Source organism: Euleptes europaea, chromosome 12 (assembly GCF_029931775.1).
Source record: "Euleptes europaea isolate rEulEur1 chromosome 12, rEulEur1.hap1, whole genome shotgun sequence".
NCBI classification, from domain to species: Eukaryota; Metazoa; Chordata; class Lepidosauria; order Squamata; family Sphaerodactylidae; genus Euleptes; species Euleptes europaea.
Window position 1 is genome coordinate 448,973 of NC_079323.1, and position 20,588 is coordinate 469,560.

Sequence of the window (20,588 nt, forward strand, 5' to 3'; positions counted from 1 at the left end):
GCATCGTTTGCTAATGCTGTAACCCTACTTCTACTACATTGCTTACTGGATGTCTTCTGCTTTCTGACTGAATTGGAATCCACCTTGCGTCTCACCAAGAAAGGCAAGCTGTTAACGAAGTAGTGCTCATCCCGTGACCCTGGGCCAGAGAAGAGTGCCGCGTGCCACCTTGGACTCCGTGAAAGGCAGCCCTGGGAAAATGCAGTATCCAAGCGGGCACATGCCCATCCAGGGTCACCTGCTCTCTGCCCCCACCCCCAGTGTGTGTTCTGACAGCCCCTCCCCTTATGCTTTGGCACTGGCCCAGAAAGTCATGAGAACAGCTACCTCCATGCTGCGGGGGGTCAAGACCACCACTCAAGAGCCCCACCCCCAAAGGCCCAGATGGGAGGGCCCCCATTTCTGGCAGCATCTGACACAGCTTTAAATATTGGGGGAGGAAACCCCCTGCTGCTGGTTTCCATTTGACACCCCCAGTCATCCAGAAAGACAAGCTGGCCCGGAGGGGTTCTGGGCCTGTGGACCTCCTCCTCCTCTTGCTGGTCTCTGGGGGCCCAGGAGAGAAACCTCTTCAAGCAACGAGGAATTAATCTCTGGAATTCCATACCCAGTGGAGGTGGCGATGGCCAGGAAAATGAATAGGTTGGGGGGGGGGAGGGGAGTTAGACAGATTCCTGGAGGAGAGGTCCACCAGGGGCTACTCGCCAGAGAGACTGAAAGGAGCCTCCATGTCCAGAGGCAGTCAATCCCTGGAGGCGGCATCAGGGAAAGGCCCCCAATGCCCTCTTGTTGGCTCTTCAGGGCAGTGGTTGGCCGCTGCGAAACAGGATACTGGACTAGACAGACCCCTGATCTGGGTTGGCCAGGCTCTTTTGATAGCCCCCCCACTCCTGGGGCTTACATTTGCCACGCCCTCAATGTTTGGGCCGGGTCAAAAGGTTTGAAAGATTGGTAGGGAAATGAAGACAGTTTGGAGCGGGGAAGGGGGGACCCCTCTCTTGCCACAGCCGAGGTTTTTCCTTACACAACCACACGGCACTCCCTCCAAGTGGAGTCAGGCCGTGGGCCCCCCTCCTCTGCTCCACCGGGCAGGGGCTCCACGGGGGTCTCCGGGGGAGGTCTCCCACGTCACCTCCTACTGGATTCTTTTAAATGGAGACGTGGGAACGGAGCCTGGGAGCTTCTGCATGGAAACCAGGCGCTCTCCCCCCTGCATCAGGACTCCGCCAGGCTCAGCTGGTGCCAGGGCGCCCCCTCCCTGGGCCAGCCCCCAGCTGTCAGTCGAGTCCTCTCCTCCCCTGTTGGACCAGCCTTTACACAAGGGGGAGGCTGCACCAGTGGAGGGCATGCTTGCCAGGGCCGCAATGGTGCCAGGGCCCCAGGGGTCCCGATTCGCCCCTCCCTCCACCCCTTCCCCAAAGGATGCCAAAGCCAGAACATGGGGGTGCCAGCACCGGGCCTTTATTGGTGACCATTGTTTGGCGGCCAGTGCCAGCCGTGAGGGGCCCAGTGCAGGGGGCCCAGCACCACCCTCAGCCCCCTACCACCGACGGGGCGGGCAGGGGCTGTTTTTGGTATCCAGGGGTTCCAAAGTCACTTGTGGCGACTAATTAAATAAGTGATTAAGACATAAAGGAAGCCAGAGCAGCCACAGCACCAGGTGTGTGTGTGTGGGGGGGGGGAAGGCAGCCACCGTGGCCCACGAGCACCTGCGCTCCTGCTCCCCCGACCATCAGCAGACGGAGATGCTCAAGGCAGGAGCCACGGAGACACTGGCTGGGGAGGGGGACAACGACACTGCGCCCCTTCCTCTCCTGGCTCCAGGGCAGGAACACCTGGCCGAGCTACGGACAGTTGTGCATTTGGTCAAAAGGCTGGGGTGTTGAAGCAGGCTGGAGCGCAGGCCAGACCAACCGTAGACCTCCAACCCACCAGAGTCACACTGGTGGGGCTAGAAGGGCTGGCCTTCTGGTCTGCTCTTGCCCAGGGTGCCAGGGGAGAACGCCCACCCCGCTGGAGCAATGCCCCACCAGCCCTGGCCTTGCTCGGGCGCATCTGGCTCTGCAATTCAGACCAAGCGCCATCTTGTGGCAATGCCCCCGCCAGCCCCAAGGAAGGGAACGGAGGGGCGCAGACTGAGCGAGGCTCTGTCTTCCAGTGATGGGCACTCCCCACACAAACACCCCTTCCCCTGCCCCCTGATGCTCCCTTCCCACTCCGCATTGCCCCGCTTCCAGGGTTCAGGGTTTAAGAGGAGGCACCTCACCGAGTGCACGGGGGGGGGGGAGGGACACACCACTTCCGTTCTCTTCACAATCTGAGGCCAAAGGCACCTCTGACCACAAGGCAGGAAGCTGCAGGAGGTGGGCCCTCTGGGAGCTCAAAATGCCCCCCCCATCTACCGCGCTCTCTGCCTGTGGGGCGAAATCCTGCCACGCAGCACTTACTACCCCTGAACCAAGAGCCCCCCCCGTCTCCCCCCCTGCTCCCTGCCTGCCAGCTCTGTGTGTGCTTGGACCATCCGTCTGCAAGCAGCCCTGCGCATGACAGGAAGTGCCATCCTAGGCAACGGGTGGCACTTCCTGTGATGTTCAAAGTCAGGCCAGAGATGGGAAGGAGATGCCAAGGCATGTGGGTGTGGACAGCAATCCCCCCCAGCACAGCCTCCACTAACTTGTGCAAAGAGGCCTGCTTGTGCTGCGTACCCAGAGTACCCAGGGCGCCTCTGCCGCCCGCCCCCCCAACTGCTGGTCAGAGGGGGGTCTCCTGCTTGTACTCGTAGCCGCACGTGGGGCCCTCGAACTGTAGTTTGATGGCCGCCTTCAGGTGCAGATGAGGGTCCAGAGAGTCCAGGGAGATGAGGGGGACCCCAGGCCCTCTGCTGTGCTTGTCCTGACCGGCAGAGCGATGTGTGGCCGAGACGGCAGCCTGGCGCCGGCGGGGCAGGGAATGCTGCTGTATCTGCTGGGCAAAGCTGAGGCTGTCGACGGGCACAGTCTGGGCCGTGGCCAGTGAGTGAAAAGTGGATGTGGTGGCTGCCGAGGAGCAGCGGGACACCCGGGACTTGCAGCGTTCGTCCACGGAGTCCACGGAGGGAGAGCTGCTCCGCTTGCCAGGGGGGGCCGGGCTGCTTGCGGAACTGCTGGAGGAGCCCAGCTGTGGGGAGGTGGCCGCAGGGGTAGCGCCGTGGCTTTCCAGCAGCCGCAGTACAGCATGGTGGCCCTGCTTGGCTGCCATGCGCATGGGGGTGCGCCCTGCCCTGTCGCGGATGTCGGGGTTTGCTCCATGTTCCAGCAGCACTCGTACCACCTCGGCTTGGCCCTCCTGTGCCGCAATGCCCAGTGCGGTGGCCCCTTGGTTGCAGGCGTGGTCAGGCTGCATCCCGTTCTCCAGCAAGAGGTGGGTGAGGCGGGCGTGGCCCTGCCAGGCGGCCAAGTGCAGGACGGAGCGGCACTCCCCATCCATGGCTTCCACGTCTGCCCCGTAGCTCAAGAGGAGCCGTGTGGCGTCCTCCTGGCCCTGCCAGCACGTGACGTGCAGCGCGGTCCGGCCCTGGGCGTCCCGTCCCTCGAGACTGGCCCCGTTCTCCAGCAGGAGCTCCGCCATTTCCGTGAGCCCCTCCAGCACCAGGAGGTAGAGCATGGGGCGCCCCTCAGCATCACACAAGTTCACGTCCGCCCCCTTGCGCAGGAGCAGCTCAGCTGTGGGGCGGTGCCCTCCCAGCATGGCCAAGGTCAGAGCAGAGAGCCCATCATAGCCGGTGTGATCGATGGGGGAGCCGCGCTCGAGCAGCAGCTGCACGACATCCACGTGCCCTTCCTGGGCAGCTAGCATCAGCGGGACCCGCCCGTCGCGGTTTGGCTCCGCCAGTCGGGCGCCAGCCTCCAGGAGAACAGCACAGGTCCTGGCATGGCCCTGCCAAGCAGCCAGGTGCAGGGGGGTCCAGCCCAGTCCGTCGCGGTGGTTCTCGTCAAGGCCTCGCTCCAGCAGAGCCCTGACCACGGCCTCACTCCCCTGCCCGGCTGCCACACCCAGGACAGTCCGCCCTTCGCTGTCCAGGACATCGACAGCTGCACCCCAAAGCAGCAAGGACGCGACTACTGCCCTGTGGCCCATGGAAGCAGCGGCCAAGAGCGGGGTGCAGCCGGCTGAATCAGCCTCATCCACGTCAGCCCCGGCTTCCAGCAGCAATTCAACCACGTCCGCGTGGCCTTCGTAAGCGGCTACAAGCAATGGTGTCATACCGTCGCGGTCTGCGTGCCCTGGAGAGGCTCCATGTTCCAACAGCAACTCCACCACCTTGGCATAGCCACGGCTCGCTGGGACACAAAGGGCTGCCACGGAGAGTGCCGTGCGCCCATCCATGTCGGCGTGGTCCACATGAGCGCCGTGAGCCAGCAGCAGTGCCACAATCTCCCGGTGTCCCATATAGGCAGCTGCAATGAGCGCAGTGCGCCCCTCCGTGTCGGCCCGGTTGACGTCAGCCCCATGCTGTAGCAGCGTGTCCACAATGTCCTCGTGCCCCCCCCAGGCAGCCGCCCGCAGCGCAGTTCTCCCCTCTGCATCGGAGCAGTCCACATTTGCCCCAGCCCGCAAGAGGATGCTGACGGCCTCACTGTGGCCTCCCCAGGCCGCTGCCCGCAGCGCCGTCCAGCCTTCACGGTCAGGGCGGTCCACGCTGGCTCCTTGGGCCAGCAAGCAAAGCAGCACCTTGGTGTGTCCCTGGCGCGCAGCCAGGGTCATGGGCGTCTGTCCGTGCTGATCCGGGACCTCGGCCTGCGCCCCCCGTGCCAGCAGCAGCCCCGCCACCTCGTAGTTCCCGCTGTGGGCAGCGCTGGCCAGCAAAGTCCGCCCGTTGGCATCACGCTGGTTGACGCTGGCTCCGTTTTCCAGCAGGAGGCGCACAGAGTCCTCGTGCTCCAGGGCGTGCTGCAAGGAGGGCCCCGGTCCCTGGTCCCCCAGGCGGGCCCCTGCCAGCACCAGCAGCTCCAGCACAGGTGGCTCCAGGGGCAGCAGAAGCTCCTCCAGCTCCAAGCAGCGATCCACAGGCGCCCCGCACCACACCAGCCACAGGGCCAGCTGCCAGGGCTCCATGCCCAGCTCGGCGTAGAGCAGGTGGCGGGCCAGCTCGTGGACCTGCTCCGGGCTCAGCTGCGGTGCCCGGCAGGAGGCACTCATGGCTAGCAAGGCGTGCCCGCGGGCCGGGCAGCAGAGGTACTTCTGGGTGCAGTGCTTGACGTCACACAGCCACTCGGCAAAGCTGGCGTGGAAGAGGAGGCAGGTGCCGCCGGGGCCGTTGTGCACCAGCGCTGCCAGGGACGCCCGCCACCCCTCAAACTCCTCCCGGGACACAGGCCGGCGAGTCCAGACGGCAGCATAGAGCTCTGCGGGCCCCAGAGGACGGGGAGCAGCTAGGAGGGCCTCCAGCAAGGGGCGGACGGCAGCAAACTCGTGCCCGGGGAAGAGGCGTTGGCACAGCCAGAGGTAGAGTCCGTACAGGGTGCCCGGAATATGGCGCACCTCCCGCAGGGTGACCAGCTCCCCCGCCACGCCGTCCAGCACCCGCTCCAGGTACAGCAGGCAGCCGTTGCTCTTGATGTGCAGCTGGCTCAGGGCCTCTGCCGTGTCACGCGTGAGGTGCCGCCGGAGAGCCTCCTCCCGGTCCAGCCGGGCCAGGATGTACTGCTGCACATCGCACACCACAGAGTCCCGCCGCAGGTCATCCAAGCACAGCCGCCGGAAGCCTGGAGGGGAGGAAAAGCCACGGCTGACAACGACACCACAGCCCCGCCGGGGAAAGGGGAAGGGCCACGGGGCATGTGCGGCATGCAGGCACAAGGGGGATCCCCTCCCCCTCAGGAAGGCAGCAGAACCCCCAAGCCCCATGGATGCTAGCAATCCTCCAATTCTTTGGGGAGCCCAGATGCCAGGAAGAGGAGGAGGAAGACGAAGAGTTGGCTTTTATATGCCGACTTTCTCTACCACTTAAGGCAGAATCAGACCGGCTTACAATCACCTTCCCTTCCCCTCCCCACAACAGACACCCTGTGAGGTAGGTGGGGCTGAGGAGGTGTGACTAGCCTAAGGTCACCCAGCACGCTTCATGTGGAGGAGCGGGGAAACAAATCCAGTTCACCAGACTAGCGTCCACCAAGAAGTAACCCAAGAAGGACCAACCCCCCTCCAAGCTGCCTCCCCCGTGAATAATCCAGGCCCATCAGACACAGGCCTGGGATCCCGGTGGGAGGCCCCGCCTCATGTCCCCCCTCCAGCACATGCAGCCCCAGCACCAGGAGGGGGCTCAGCGGAAGAGACTGCTCTGCACGAAGCAGGCGGCATGGAGGGCAGGCGATGCGACATGCCCTGAGAGGCTGAGGCGCGGCTGCCGGTCCAAGCAGACAATACCGACCTCAATAGACCGGTGGTCTGATTAGGTGGAAGGCAGCTTGCTGTGTGTGTTCCTGGCCCTGCAGGGAACGGCCCCGCCAAGAGCCCGGACGTGCACAGGGGAAGGCCGCGAAAGGCCGCTCCGTCCCCCCTTCCCGGCAGGTGAGCCCCCTAGCATGGCTCCACCCCCAGGGCCGTTTCTCACCGGGAAAGAGGCGCAGCACCCCCTTGCTGTGGGAACGGGCGGTGCAGACCAGCAGCAGCCAGGGGGGCAGCAGCTGGAGGTGGCCCCCCAGGAGACGGGCGATCGTGCGGCTGGGCCCCGGTGGAGGGGCGCGCTCCTCGTCCCGGCCGTGCTGGCCCCCGGCGTCCAGGGCGTCCACCAGCAGCAGCAGCGGCTTGGCAGGGGGCGGCAGGTCCAGCAAAGGCAGCAGCACCGCTCTGGGGAGGAGACGAGGACGGACCCGGTGGGGAGCGCCCCACCCCAGCAGCGCCCGGGCAGGAGTCTCCCTCCCTCCCTCCACGGGCCGAGGAGCTCCGCCCTGCTCTGCGGTCGGGGGGCAGAGGAACAGGGGCTCGGCAGGGGTGGGGTGGGGAGTGCAAGGACACCCGGGTGCCTGTCACCACGCCTCCCCCCTTCCTCCGGTGGGCCCTGGGGGCAAGGGCCCCCCCCCCGGACGGGCCCCGCTCGGCAAGGCGCCCCCGCCCCCTCTTACCTGCGGAAGGCCTCGTCGGGGTCCTTCGTGCACTCGGGGGCCTGCAGGGCCCGCCAGGCGTCCAGGTGCCTCAGCTGCTCCCGGTAGGCCGGCAGCAGCGGGCAGCGCTGCAGCTGCCCCACCAGCCGGCGCAGGAAGGCGCGGGGGGCGCGCGTGCGGGCGTCGTGGGCTTGGCAGAAGTGCCAGGCCAGGGCGCTCTCCGCCAGCGCCGCCCGCCGCCCGGCCTCCGAGGTGGGCCACAGCGCCTCGCTGCACAGGGCCGTCTTGCCGCTGCCCGGGCCCCCCGTCACCAGCACCCCGCCGCCGCCGCCGCCCCCCTCCAGGCTCCGCGCCAGCCGGCCCAGCGCCCACGCCCGGCCCTCGAAGCCCTTGCCCTGCAGCACGCTCCCCGCCGGCTCCATGCCGCCCCGCCGGGCATGGCCCGCCCCACCCCGCCACGGGCGCCAGGGAGAAGGCGGCAGGGTCAGGCCCCCCGCCCGCCGGCCACCTGCGCCGCGCCCGCCCGCCCATCCGGCAGCCGGCGGGCAGACAGCAGCGGATGCTGATTCATCGGCCCCCCGCCCTGCAGCCGCCCGCCCCGCCGCCCCGCCGCCCCGCCCCGCCCCTGCTCCCCCCTCCGGCCGATCCGTTCACCTGGCGGCGGTCCCCTTCTCAAGGCCGGGCAGGCGGAGGGAGGCAGCCGCAGGGCTCTGCCGCACACATCCCGGGCCCGGATTTGGGCCGGGCGCCCCCCCCCCCCCCAGCGGGCAGAGGGATCGTGGGGGGGGCGTCCTCCCTGGGCCCCAAGAGGAAGGGAGGGGCGCGGCGGGAGGGGGAGGGCGGGCAGGCAGGCGCTCCCGAAAGGGGAGCCGGGCGAGCAGGCACTCTTCCAGGGGGGCGCCACCCACCCGAAGAGCCGAAGCCTTCCTCTCCGGCGGCTCCCGCCTTGGCCGGCTGACCAACAGCCCCGCGCCGGGAAAGCCCGCCCGCCTGCCCGGGGTGTGGGCTCCGGGACAGAAGGGGGCAGGGGCGCGCCCGGCCGGGAGGGGCTGCAGCGGCGGGGGGGGGCGGGGCGCGGCCGCACTGCAGGGCTGGGAGGGGCGCGCCGGACACGTCGGCCCGCGGGGGGGGGGGGCGCCCCGCCGCCTCACCTGCGCCTTCCGGGCCGGCGGCTCGGGGCTGCTGCCCGCCCAGGGAGGGAGGGAGGAGGCGGCCTGGACGCCGCCGCCGCCGCCTCTCCCGCCCACCGTCCCCATGGCTGGGCCGAGGCTCTGGCGCACCTCAGGGGTGCCAGGTGGCCCCTGGGCTGTTCCAGGCCGGCGCGGGCCGTGCAGCCACAGCCAGACCTGCCAAGCGTGCTCAGCGTGGATCCCGCAAGGTCCTCTCCGGGACTACCCACGAGCCCCTTGCGTGGGCCTGGACCTGAGCAGCAGCAGCATCCAAGCAGGTGGCTCCCCATGTGAAACACTCTGCGTGACACTGCTGGGGCCGGGGGGCTGAGTGCAGATCTCCTCCGTCCTGCGTGGACCCCCGTCCGCCTCGCGTCCGCTGGGCTCCTCCAAAGGTCTTCCCCAGTCGGGCCCGTGGCAAAAAGCTGTCCCCGGCGGCACATGTCTTGATCCGCAGACAGTTACCTCGACCGGCCCCTCCCTGGGGAGCGTGCGATGCCTGGCGAGGCGCGGAAGGGTGGTCTTTGGGCATGTGGGGGCGCGTTCCCGGCCAGAGCGAGGCCTGCCTCTCGAGAGGCCTCCAGCTCCCCTGGGGAGACCCGCTGGCCGCCCCCACGGCCCCCTGCCCTCTGTCTCAAGGAACGGAACTGACTGGCCCTGAGTGGAGCACTTGAGAGGTGGGAGCAGAGCACGGCCCCTCTGCACGCAAGGGGAGGGAGAGCTTTTCCGGTTAGGAATCACGACAGAGGGGAAACACAGACGTTTTGCATGAGGCCGGCGAAACGGAGGACCAAGGGAACATTTTCTCCCTCTTGCGTAACATCAGGGCGGGAGATTCAGGGCAGACTGAAGTCAGTTCTTCACACCATGCGGACTGACCCTGCGGAACTCGCTGCACAGGGTGTACTGATGGTGGCTAGGCTAGACGACTTTGAAAGGAAGGAAATTAGACAGGTTGATGGAGACCGACAGGCACTCACCACGGGACGAGGGCGCGCTCTGGCCTTCATGCCCTTCCTTGCGGCCTTCCGGTTCAGCTGCTCCAACTGCCTCGGTGGCTGGCTCACCGTGCCAGCGGAGACCAGTCAAAAGTCAGCGGCCCTTCCAAATGGCAGGGGCACTGCTGATTCCAAGAGGCCCCTGGCCTTTGGGGGGCCCTCCCCTCTGCGCCATCCTGCAGAATACCTGGCGAGGCCTGGCTGATGTCACCATGGAGACAGAGCGGGTCTACCTTCTCAGGTTCTCATCTGGTCAGGACTGCGCCCTGAACGCCAAGCAGGACGGAGGGGTAGATGGGGTGGGCATGCCCAGGAAAGCCAGGCTGCAAAGGAGCCCCACCCTCCAAGACACCCATTTTCCCCAGGGGAGCTGATCTGTGTAGTCTGGAGAGCAGCTGTCATTCCCGGGGCGGGGGGAAGGAAGGATCCCCAGCGTCCACCTGCAGGCCGGCATCCCTCGCTCTGACCTGTCTGCCCCTGAGCCTTCCATACCACCTGGTCTGCTGGTGCCTCCAGGCTGGGGAGCTCCTGGAGATTTGGGGACAGAGCCTGGGGGGAGGATGGGGACCTCCGTGGGGTACAAGGCCAGAGAGCCCCACCCTCCAAAGCTTCTCCAGGGGAACTGATCTGTGTAGGCTGGAGATGAGCTGTCATTCCGGGGGATCCCCAGGCCCCACCTGGAGGCTGCTGGCATCCCTAATTAGGAGTGTCTCACCACTAGTCAGGCCCCACAGAGCCACCCGGCAGGTCACAGTGATAGTTTTGGACTTTGGGGAAAACTTGGCTCAGTGGTAGAGCCTCTGCTTGCCATGCAGAAGGTCCCAGGTTCAGTCCCTGTCATCTCCAGTTAAAGGGACTAGGCAGGTAGGTGATGTGGAAGACCTCTGCCTGAGACCCTGGAGAGCTGCTGCCAGTCTGAGTAGACAATACTGACTTTGATGGACCAAGGGTCTGGTTCAGTAGAAGGCAGCTTCATGTGTTCTTCTGTTCCACAGACTTAAATGATGAGCCTAAGGGCATCGTCACTGTTCCCAGTGGGTGCTAAAACATCTGCATTTTGCACTAGAAAGGGAGCCTGTCGGAACCCTCCATGTCTGGGGTACATACATGCAGAGGTGAAAGCCCTGCAAAGATCTGCCTGTGGAAGCCCGTTCAGTCCTGAGTGGCCCAAAGGGGAGAGATGGAGCCTGTCAGTTCCTTGCTTTATTTGCAGCCCACCTTTCTCATGGAGACGCAAGGTGGATCAGGCAGTGAAAATCACTCTGATCAATAGAATGAGACATCTAACAAGAAAATGGGACTGGGATTACAGAAATCTGAAACAAGCAAAAAGGATTAGACACAATTACGTTACACAATGCAGAGAATGTTTTACGTAAGTAGACAACAGTGCCGGGAGAGCAAGGTAATGCACACGAGGCACAGTGGTTGTGGTCTATGGCCCCGTTCTCATTATAAAAGTGCCTCGACCATTTTGTTGTAATATAGCCGCGGTACCTTTATAAAAATACCCCCCTGAACCATTCTGTTCTACATGGGTTGCGGAATGATAGATGTGTGGGGGACTTCTTGAATTTAGGCAGATCACGAGAGGGAGGGCAGGAAGGGCTGTGTCAGTGTTTGGCTCTCGTGGCCCTTACATGCCATGGGAAATGCAGATCATCACTTTGGGGGGGTCAGGAAGCAATTTTCCTCCTGGCCAGATTGGACAGGGATCCTGGAGGGTTCCCCCCCATCTTCTAGGCATGGTGTAGGGGTCACTGGGGGTTTGCGGGGGGGATGAGGTAGTTGTGAATGTCCTGCATTGTGCAGGGGGTTGGACTAGATGACCCTGGTGGTCCCTTCCAACTCTGTGATTCTATGACCGCCTCACATCCCGGGCCATCTCCAGTCTTCACTGGCTCCCACCTTCTCTTTGCCTCTCCTGGTGCTTGGGCTTCTCCTTCTCTAATCTTGCAAATTTCAAGTGAGTCTGGATTTGTGCCCAGGTCTATATCACCTGCAGGCCCAGTTCTTTGAGGGTTAGTCACCTCTGTCATTCCTACTTTTTAAAGAGGCATTTTCTTATCTACCTGATTCATTTGCCATGTTGGTCCATTGCAAAAAAAAAAAAAAAAAGGGAGTGCCAAGATTCTTCTTTTGTTTTGGCCAGAGCTAAACACCCCGTTCAGAGAATCTGACTGTCCAGAATAACCCCTGCTGGCACCATTGTCCCAGGCAACCCCTGGTGAAGCTGATAGATCTGTGGGCAGAAAAACACAGATCCTCTGAGCACCTGATGCTTGCGATGAAAGGAGCTCTGACTCACAAAGACTCATGCGGGAATAAACTCGGTGCGCCGATAAGGGGCCTCTGGACTCCTGTTTTATCTGAGGGGAAAGTCTGTCAACTTGCAAACATTTTATATGGCTGTTCCTAAGTGTGTTGGGGAGGGCGAATTTCTAAGTGTCTTTCCGCAAAACTTGTGAGGAGTCTGCAGGGCAGGGGAAGCCAAGCGTGTAGGCATTTGGGGGCACAGGGTGGGCACAGGCAGTGCCGTTGGCAAGCATGTGCTGCTATTAAGAGTGGGGAGGGCTCTCAGAAAAGGTGAGTCTTTTCTAAATACCGAGAAAGCCTGAAAATACAGAGTCAGTTCTGCATTGAGCTGAAGGGAGCTTGCCCGCGGCTAATGTCCCCACTGGAGAGGCCGGGGGAGGGGGGTTCAGGAGGTCCCCTTTGCTAAGAAGAACAGTTTGAGCACTCTGGTTCGGATCTGCTTTGTCTTGGCTCCGTAGACCAGGGGGTTGAACATGGGGGGCACCAGGAGGTAGAGGACGGACAGGATGATGTGGACGGGCTGGGGGACGCGGTGGCCAAAGCGGTGAGTCAAGAAAGAGAACAGCCCCGGGACGTAGAAGACGAGGATGATACTGATGTGAGCCCCGCAGGTGCCGAAGGCTTTGCGCTGGGCCTCCCTGGAAGGCAGCCTCCACACCGTGCGGAGGATCAGGGCGTAGGAGGAAGAGATGCCCGCAATGTCCAGGCCCGACACAGAGAGCGAGAGAATCAGCCCGTAGAGGTTGTTGGCTGTGGTGTCGCCGCGGACGAGCTTCACCAGGGCCATGTGCTCGCAGTACCGTGTTTCCCCGAAAATAAGACACTGTCTTATATTTATTTTTCCTCAAGAAGACACACTATGGCTTATTTTCAGGGGATGTCTTATTTTTATTAAGTATGGTACAACAATCTACATTTATTCAAAGATAGTTAAGTCATCTTCTTAACTAAACCTGCTCGATGGGAAACGAACCCCGCCGCAGTAGACACCTGAGCTGACTCCGCCAAGCCGAATCTGCCCGCCGAAAGCCGGGCGGCGCTGCCCTGCAGAGCACCAACTCTGGGGTAAGCGGCTTCGGGATCGCAGGCTACTTTCTCACAGACAGCCTGGAGAATTTCCCCAGGTCCCCCTCTCCCGTTTTACAGTCACACAGAACCGAACCTGCACGCATCTGGTCCCCCCCCCCTGAATACTGAGACAGAAATGCCCCCGGTTTTCTCCCCACCCCGTACACAATTCCCCCCTTTTAAACAGATGGTGAAGGGAAGCATCTGCAGATGGAGAAAAGAAGCCATTTTTATCTGATGAGGCAGTCCTCGCTCTTCTTCCTTTGGATCTCACCCAAACCCCACTGGGTCAGGAAGGTGGAGAGGGAGGCTGCCTGATTCCTGCATTGTACTGATTTAAGGATCGCCGCCAAGATCTGGCTTTGTTCCATCGCTGGCGAGTGCCCCGATCCTCCTCATAATCCCCACCTTCCCCCGACGATACGATTCTCTCCCGGAGGGTGGGCGGGCGAGAAAGGGGGGTCTTCCAGAGCCTCTGTCCAGCTGGTCATTCAACCCAGATGTGCCAAGAGTGGAGGTGATTTCCAAAGCCTCTTTTGTTTGGGGGGTGCACAGGGAATCAAACCTCTCCCTACCCCCACCCCCGCCAAAGATCCTGAATGGTGAAGGGGCTGAGTCAGTGCAAGGCACGGCCCACAGACCCCGAGGTTCCCATCCCCCCAAAGCGCGAGCTGTTGGATTTCAACCGGGGGGCTGCGGCGACGGCGGCAGTGCGCAGCGTCGCCCGCCTTGAACAGCGCCTTACCGCTCCGCGCAGGTACGCTGCATATCACCATGTCTTATTTTCGGGGTATGGCTTATATTGCACAAATGCTTACAAATCCTGCTACGGCTTATTTTATGGGTATGTCTTATTTTCGGGGAAACAGGGTAGCAGTGGGCGATCACGTTGGAGCGGAAGTGCTGGAAGCGCCTCACCAGCAGTGGGAAAGGGACCACAATCACCACGGCTCGCACCACCAGGGCCAGGGTCACCTTCGCAACGAGGCGGGGGGTGAGTAGGGTACCGTATCTCAGCGGGGCGCAAATGGCCACGTAGCGGTCAAAGGCCATGGCCAGGAGCACCCCGGACTCCATGGCGGTGAAGGCGGGGAGGAAGAATATCTGGGCCAGGCAAGCGTCCAGGTCGATCTCCCTGGCATCCACCCAGAGGATGGCCAGCATCTTGGGGGCGATGGAGGTGGAGAGGCCCAGGTCCGTGACGGCCAAGATGCAGAGGAAGAGAAACATGGGCTGGTGGAGGCTGCGGTCAGATTCTATGATCAGCAGGAGGGAGGCGTTCCCCAACAAGGCCATGACGTACATGCAGCAGAAGGGAACGGAGAGCCAGCTGTGGAAGGCCTCCAGCCCAGGAATCCCAACCAGCAGGAAGGAGGCGGGAGGACCCTGGCTGATGTTGGACATCCTTGGGGTGGGTCTCAGGAAGGCTCCGGGGGTGTGGGAGGCTCAGGCAGGATCTTTGCCACCAGGCCGAGGTTCTCTAGGAGCCAGTTCCACAAGAGAGCCTCAGCCATGGTCTCCTCCAGATCCTGAAGTTCAGTGACATCCTGTGGGGAAGAACAGGAGGAAGATGAAGAATAGCAGCCCCTCTAGCACCACCAGGAGGAATGTGCTGTTCTGGTGACAGCTTTTGCCCCCAAAGGTGCAAAGACTGCTGGAGGCAGGGTTCAAAAAGCGAGCACAACACCACCGTTCAGAATCATGATGGTGAGGAGGGTCCCACGGGGTGCAGTGGTGAAAGGGTCCAGCACGCTGGTGAGAAGCCCCCAGCAAGGCAAGCAGGCCACCTCTTGGAATCACAGAGGGGCCTCAGAAGGCAGGCTGGCCGAGGTGGGCCTCTGTTTTCACAAAGTTGTTGCAGCCCCCCAGCAGCAGGAGGCCATGCCCAGAGGGGAAGGGGACGGTGGTCCAGCTCTGTGGTGCATCCAGCCCAAGGATGCCTGGCAGGACGAACCTTGGAGCCTTCGAGCGGGTGGCGCACAGGGTCCGTAGCATCCTGGCAGTGGCCGGTGTCCCTCAGAACCCTGTCCCACTAGGAACACAAAGGTCACTATTATTCCGCCTCGCATTGCCTACAGATATGCTTACCTGTGAAGGGGACGCTTCGCCAGCATCTGAGGAGCAATGTTTGGGACGGCAGCATGGAGCCCAAATGGGGGAAGCAGGAACGGAGAGTCCATGAGCCCTAGAAGCCACAGAAGGTGCAGATGAGGAGACTCGCTTGAGGAGAGGAAGGGAAGGTGATCGTACACCGGTTTGATTCTTCCTTAAGTGGAAGAGAAAGTCAGCATATAAAAACCAACTCTTCTTCTTCTTCTTCTGCTTCTTTCTTCTGCTGCTTCTGCTTCTTCCTTTTTTTCTTCTTCTGCTGCTTCTCCTCCTCCTCCTCCTCCTCCTCCTCCTCCTCCTCCTCCTCCTCCTCCTCCCATGGACTCTGAAAGATCCCCTCATAGAAAATCAGGGCCCAACTAAAAGTTGCAATTTTTAAAGAGTTCGGTTTGGGTTTTCCTGGGTTCCCCAGTCCCAGCGGATGTTTCCTGAAGCCACACGGCAGTTGCCGGAAACAACTTTTACAAACACTCGGTATGGAGTAGCAGAAAACATCTTGGGAGGGGAGGCAGGCGCACTTCCTCCCTGTGCAGGGCTGTCCTGAGGCCATTTTTTTAAAAAAGCAATTCCCCGCAGCTGTGTGTGGCCCATGGGACGTGGCAAGTGAAGGCCTCACATGGAAGCCAAAGCTCCTTTCCTCCGAGTCGCCCCACTCAATGAAGGGCCTCGTCTGACTTCCAAACGTTTGGCTACTTGGAGCATGTTCCAGATTGCCTTCCCCTGCACAATTTGGAGTGACAAACAGTTCCCTGCTTTCAAAACCCTTGGGTGGGTCTGTTCCCTGCATGAGGAGATGCTGCCTCTGCCCCTCTCCGAAGCCTGGGGGGGCTGCTGCCTTGGTGCCTTCCCTCTGGCCTCTGCATGGCCCACCCCCCAGATTGGGCCTTTGGTGTGTCATGGGGGGGGGGGAGGCTTCCAATCAATGGAGACATTTCTGTTGAATTAAACCAGCAGCAGAATTAGGGAAGTTCCTCATGCTGAGTTTAAGAACCCACATCAAAATGATTAGATTTGAGTCCAGCAGCACCTGAGAGACCAACCGGATTTTTGGGGTATGAACTTTTGTAATGCCTGAAATCATTATATGTTATTGAAAATGTATTCTTTCACTGAAGAAATGTATTCATTCACTGGAGAAGTATTGGAAACGTATTCTCTGATTTGAAATATATTCTTTGTAATCAATAAAGTATAATCTGCACTTATGAATATGCCATACTCAGTGTATCAGAGTTGGCATCTATGATTAAAGTCACACCAAGCACACACACACACACACACACACACACACACACACACACACACATGTTAAAGACCTTGAGTATGAGAGGCCCAGCTTTGCTTGTTAGAAGCTAATTAGAGGATCCATAGAAAGCCCTAGTATGTTTTCATAAGCTGCCCCCCCCCCACTCATAAGGGCCAGCTAGGAAAACTCCCTTAGTTAGCCTTGGCAGCTGCCAGGGTCCAAGATAAAAACTGCAGTAATTTAGGATCAAATAGAAAAGCACCTGACCATGAGGGTCTTTACTGCTGATTAGTGAGAATGAGATCACCACTTCTGTGTAATGCCTCCAAATCTCTAATAGGGTATTCAAATCCTCAAATATCTATTATTGGTTGTATGTATTGATGCCATGTATTATTATGTATTGACGCCATGTATTATTATTATGTATCACACCTCCCATTACCAAAGATTATATCTGTGTTTGCACTCCTTTGATGTTTGTGTGAATTGTCCTGCGCATTTGGGCAATTTTCACCCAGTGTGTTTATTGGGCCTAATAAACAGACTGCTTTGAACTCTCAACCTCCTACTGTGTTATTGTCATTGGGAATTGATACAATAATACAGGCATATCACTTTCAACAGTCGAAGCTCCCTTTGTTGGATACTAGTTCATATCCCGAAAATCTGGTCTGTCTCTCAGGTGCTCCTGGGCTCGAATCTAGCAATTCTACTGCAGATCAACGTGGCCGCCGTCTCAAACTACCCACAAAGAAATGAGTAGGTTTTCTTGGAAAAATATAATAAAGGGGATATCTTTCCCCCTGTTCTTAGACCAAGGTCCTGAACAATAAAACTTAAATAAGACCCATCTCTAAAAACATCTCCCTTCATCTCTTCTCTGCAGCCTCCAAAAAGTGAGCAACAAATTGTGGACGCTGAGGGTGACCCACGTGCTGACCCTTTGGCTCCAAAGTTTGCTCGAGTAAACGCGGACCATTTGTTCAAATATGGTATAATCCATTTTAGCCTAAGTTGGTACACGTAAGAACAGTACAAAAGGATCTGTACCAAGGAGTCCACTGACTGAAGAGGGCAGGGGACACAGCCGGTCTGAAAAAGGGATCTTTAGCCCTAAAAGGGGATGTCTACATTCCCCGAAAAGTGTGAGGTGTTTCAAAGGGGCTGCAGGGGTTTCCTCAGGGCGGCTGCTGTCACCCAGATTATCTCCCCCAGAACTGGCGGCTGGTTGGCCTGCGTGGCTGCGCTTGGGGGATTCCTCCTTCACGCTGGCTCCGCTCCGGCCTCCGGAAACCCTCTGTCCAGAAGGTACCTTCCGTGGTGGAAAGGAAAGGGCCAGATCCCAGAATCCACTCTCAGAAGTTTTCTCTCATCTCTCCTCCCGCCCACCCAGCCTTGAGACTCGTCCATTGGTGTAACAGTACAGCATGAAGAAGAAGAAGAAGAGCTGGTTTTTCTATGCTGACTTTCTCTGCCACTTAAGGAAGAATCAAACCCCCCTCCCCACAAACAGACACCCTGTGAGGCAGGTGGGGCTGTGAGAACTGTGGCTAGCCCAAGGTCACCCAGCTTGGCTTCATGTGGAGGAGTGAGTGGGGAAACAAATCCAGTCCACCAGATGAGCCTCCGCTGCTCCTGTGGAGGAGGTGTGGGGAATCGAACCCGGTTCTCCAGACCAGACGCCACTGCTCCAAACCACATCATGGTGGCTCTCACGATTAAGCTCAGAGCCCCTACAGCTGCCCAGGGGCCTCCTGGTGTCTTGGGGGGTCATTCCAAGAAGCACATTCAGACACACACACCCAGGTTTACTCTGGTGGCAAGCATAAATTTCTTGGCAGGCCAGGTCAGTTGCAGGCACCATGTGTGTGTGTGTGTGTGTGTGTGTTTGGATGCCCTTTCCCCCCTCCACCCCCAACTGGCAGGACCTCCGAACTCTCTCTGCTCGTCCCTCCTTGCTCGTCCCTCCTTTCCCAGGCCAGGGGTGTTTGGGCTTTGGGGCTTGGGCTCACACTCACCCGTGCAGGCGGAAGTTGTCTCCTCCTGGCTGCTCCCACTCAGCTGCCTGCTTTGTCACGAAGGAGCAGGCATTTATGCTGCCCCCGGGCAAACCCCCATTATCCCCCCACACACACACTGGGTCTCAAGGGCTGGGGTGCTTCTCCGAGGAGAAAGACTCTTGAAATCCCAAACGCCCACAGAGCTCCCAAGATGAAGGGCAGGAGGGCGTCTGGTTCAGACACTGTGTGAAAGAAGAGGTGGGACTCCATGGACCATCGGTCTAACCCAGCTCTGCCTCTCTTAGGCTTTTGATAAAAGTTTCCATAAAGCTGGAAAAGGGACAGCCCAAATGATCACGAGTCAGAATATTTTTGCTACGAGGAAAGTATTTGCAGCTTTCCATTTTTTTTTAAAAAAAGCTTTATTAATGATACCATATTGCTATGAATAGTACAACGCTACCCACTAATAACAAAAATTATCTCCTCCTCTGGTTTTGACAGCTTGTAGTACTGTTTCATAGGGGCTCCGATCCCACACATGCGCCCCAAAGCAACATTTGGCATGCTTTTGTCCTATAACAATAAACTTTTCCAGTACATTTTGTTTGGAAAATAACTGTTCTTCTAAACAAATCAATTAGAACCTGAACATGCAGCATCTGGATATTAATTAGTTCAAAAGTTTTATAAGTAATAAAATGGATTTCAATAGGGAGAAGTGTAAAGTACTTCACCTAGGCAGAAACAACATAACGCACAGGTACAGGATGGGAGATAGTTGGCTTGACAACAATACATGTGAAAGAGATCTGGGAGTCTTAGTGGACCACAAACTGAACATGAGTCAACTGTGTGATATGGCGGCTAAGAAGGCCAATGCAATTCTGGGCTGCATCAATAGGAGTATTGTGTCTAGATCAAGGGAAGTAATACTACCACTGTATTCTGTATTGGTCAGACCTCACTTGGAATACTGTGTCCAGTTTTGGGCTCCACAGTTTAAGAAGGATATTGACAAGTTGGAGCGTGTCCAGAGGAGGGCGACCAGAATGGTCAGTGGTCTGGAATCCATCTCCTATGAGGAGAGACTTAGGGAGTTGGGTTTGTTTAGTTTGGAGAAGAGAAGGTTGAGGGGAGACATGATAGCCATGTTTAAATATTTGAAGGGATGTCATGTTGATGAGGGAACTAACTTATTTTCTTTTGCTCCAGAGACTAGGACACGGAGTAATGGATTTAAACTAATAGAAAAGCAATTCTACCTAAACATTAGGAAGGACTTCCTGACGGTGAGGGCTGTTCAATGGTGGAATGTGCAGCCTCGGAGGGTGGTGGAGTACCGTCTTTGGAGGTCTTTAAGCAGAGACTGGATGGCCATCTGTCGGGAGCGCTTTGATTGTGGGATCCTGCATTGCGGGGCGAGGGTTGGGGTCTCTGGGGATGTGGGGGGGGGGAGGTAGTTGTTAATTTCGTGCACTGTGCAGGTTGGACTAGTTGGACCCTTCCAACTCTATGATTCTATACCCACAGTGTTCCAGCCCAGACTCCAGGCTGGCTTCAGACAGGGGCCTTTACCAAGGAACTTTTAGCCACGGCTGCAGGCTGTTGCAGCCTTGAGGTGGCTGCTGGACTTCCCGTGTCCCTGCCGATGCTCCTCGCTGCATTCCTGGGCAGGATCTTCTACTCTTGAGCATCCTACATTAAGTTGCCCGTGTGCAAAGCAAGGGTTTAGCAAATCAAGACAGGCAGAAACACCCTTTTTATTATTATAGACGGAATTAATTTGTACCTGCCTTTCCCTCCAACGTGGACCCACCGTGGCCGGTATCATTCTCCTCTCCTCCATTTTACCATCCCAGCAGGGGGTTCAGGAGTTCTCCTTTGCTAGGGAGAACGCTCAGGCAAAGGAACGTGTGAGACTGGCCCAAGGTCATCCAGCAAGAGGTCATCTGGGCCAGGAATCATAGAATCATAGAGTTGGAAGGGACCACCAGGGTCATCTAGTCCAACCTCCTGCACAATGCAGGAATTTCACAACTACCTCCCCCCCACACCCCCAGTGACCCCTACTCCATGCCCAGAAGATGGCCGATGCCCTCCCTCTCATGATCTGCCTAAGATCATAGAATCAGCATTGCTGACAGATGGCCATCTAGCCTCTTCTTAAAAAATCTCCAGGGAAGGAGAGCTCACCACCTCCCAAGGAAACCTGAGGAAGCACTTTGTGTCAGGAAGTTCTTCCTAATGTCTAGATGGAAACTCTTTGGCTTTAATTTCAACCCGTTGGTTCTGGTCTGACCTTCTGGGGCAACAGAAAACAACTCGGCACCCTCCTCTATATGACAGCCCTTTAAGTACTTGAAGATGGTTATCATGTCCCCTCTCAGTCTTCTCCTCTTCAGGCTAAACATACCCAGCTCCTTCAACTTTTCCTCATAGGACTTGGTCTCCAGACCCCTCACCATCTTTGTTGCCCTCCTCTGGACACATTTCCAACTTGTCTACATCCTTCTTAAATTGTGAAATGTGGTTTTGTTAGATGTTTAGGCAATTGCCCACTCTCATAAGGGGTTAATGTGAATTTAATATTTGTT

At 58.8% G+C, this 20,588-nt stretch overlaps 2 protein-coding genes across 3 annotated transcripts; both read right to left on the reverse strand.

Moving 5' to 3' along the window:
* Window positions 1-2,751: 2,751 nt before the first annotated feature.
* Window positions 2,752-7,504, reverse strand: LOC130485552 (ankyrin repeat domain-containing protein 50-like). Its single transcript, XM_056858767.1, has 3 exons — window positions 7,104-7,504; window positions 6,593-6,828; window positions 2,752-5,744 (listed from the first exon to the last, which is right to left on the reverse strand). The coding sequence occupies exons 1-3, from the start codon at window positions 7,502-7,504 to the stop codon at window positions 2,752-2,754; spliced, it is 3,630 nt and encodes a 1,209-aa protein (XP_056714745.1).
* Window positions 7,505-11,950: 4,446 nt separating this feature from the next.
* On the reverse strand, window positions 11,951-14,037 carry LOC130485267 (olfactory receptor 52W1-like). Of its 2 annotated transcripts, none has more exons than XM_056858418.1 (2): window positions 13,510-14,037; window positions 11,951-12,367 (listed from the first exon to the last, which is right to left on the reverse strand). In XM_056858418.1, exons 1-2 carry the CDS (start codon window positions 14,035-14,037, stop codon window positions 11,951-11,953), a joined length of 945 nt encoding a protein of 314 aa, XP_056714396.1. The 2 variants fall into 2 exon arrangements, with proteins under 2 accessions (XP_056714396.1, XP_056714397.1); XM_056858419.1 differs by having other exon boundaries at window positions 11,951-12,364; window positions 13,507-14,037.
* Window positions 14,038-20,588: the final 6,551 nt, after the last annotated feature.

Bases quoted from the DNA above. Each gene is read 5' to 3' on its own strand.
- LOC130485552 (XM_056858767.1), bottom strand. From the start codon at position 7,504: ATGGAGCCGGCGGGGAGCGTGCTGCAGGGCAAGGGCTTCGAGGGCCGG. The intron at 6,829-7,103 runs GTAAGAGGGGGC...TCTCCTCCCCAG, and splicing joins CCCGACGAGGCCTTCCGCAG to AGCGGTGCTGCTGCCTTTGC. The intron at 5,745-6,592 runs GTGAGAAACGGC...CCTCCCCTCCAG, and splicing joins GGTGCTGCGCCTCTTTCCCG to GCTTCCGGCGGCTGTGCTTG.
- LOC130485267 (XM_056858418.1), bottom strand. From the start codon at position 14,037: ATGTCCAACATCAGCCAGGGTCCTCCCGCCTCCTTCCTGCTGGTTGGG. The intron at 12,368-13,509 runs TGCTACCCTGTT...TTCGGGGAAACA, and splicing joins GCTCCAACGTGATCGCCCAC to CGGTACTGCGAGCACATGGC.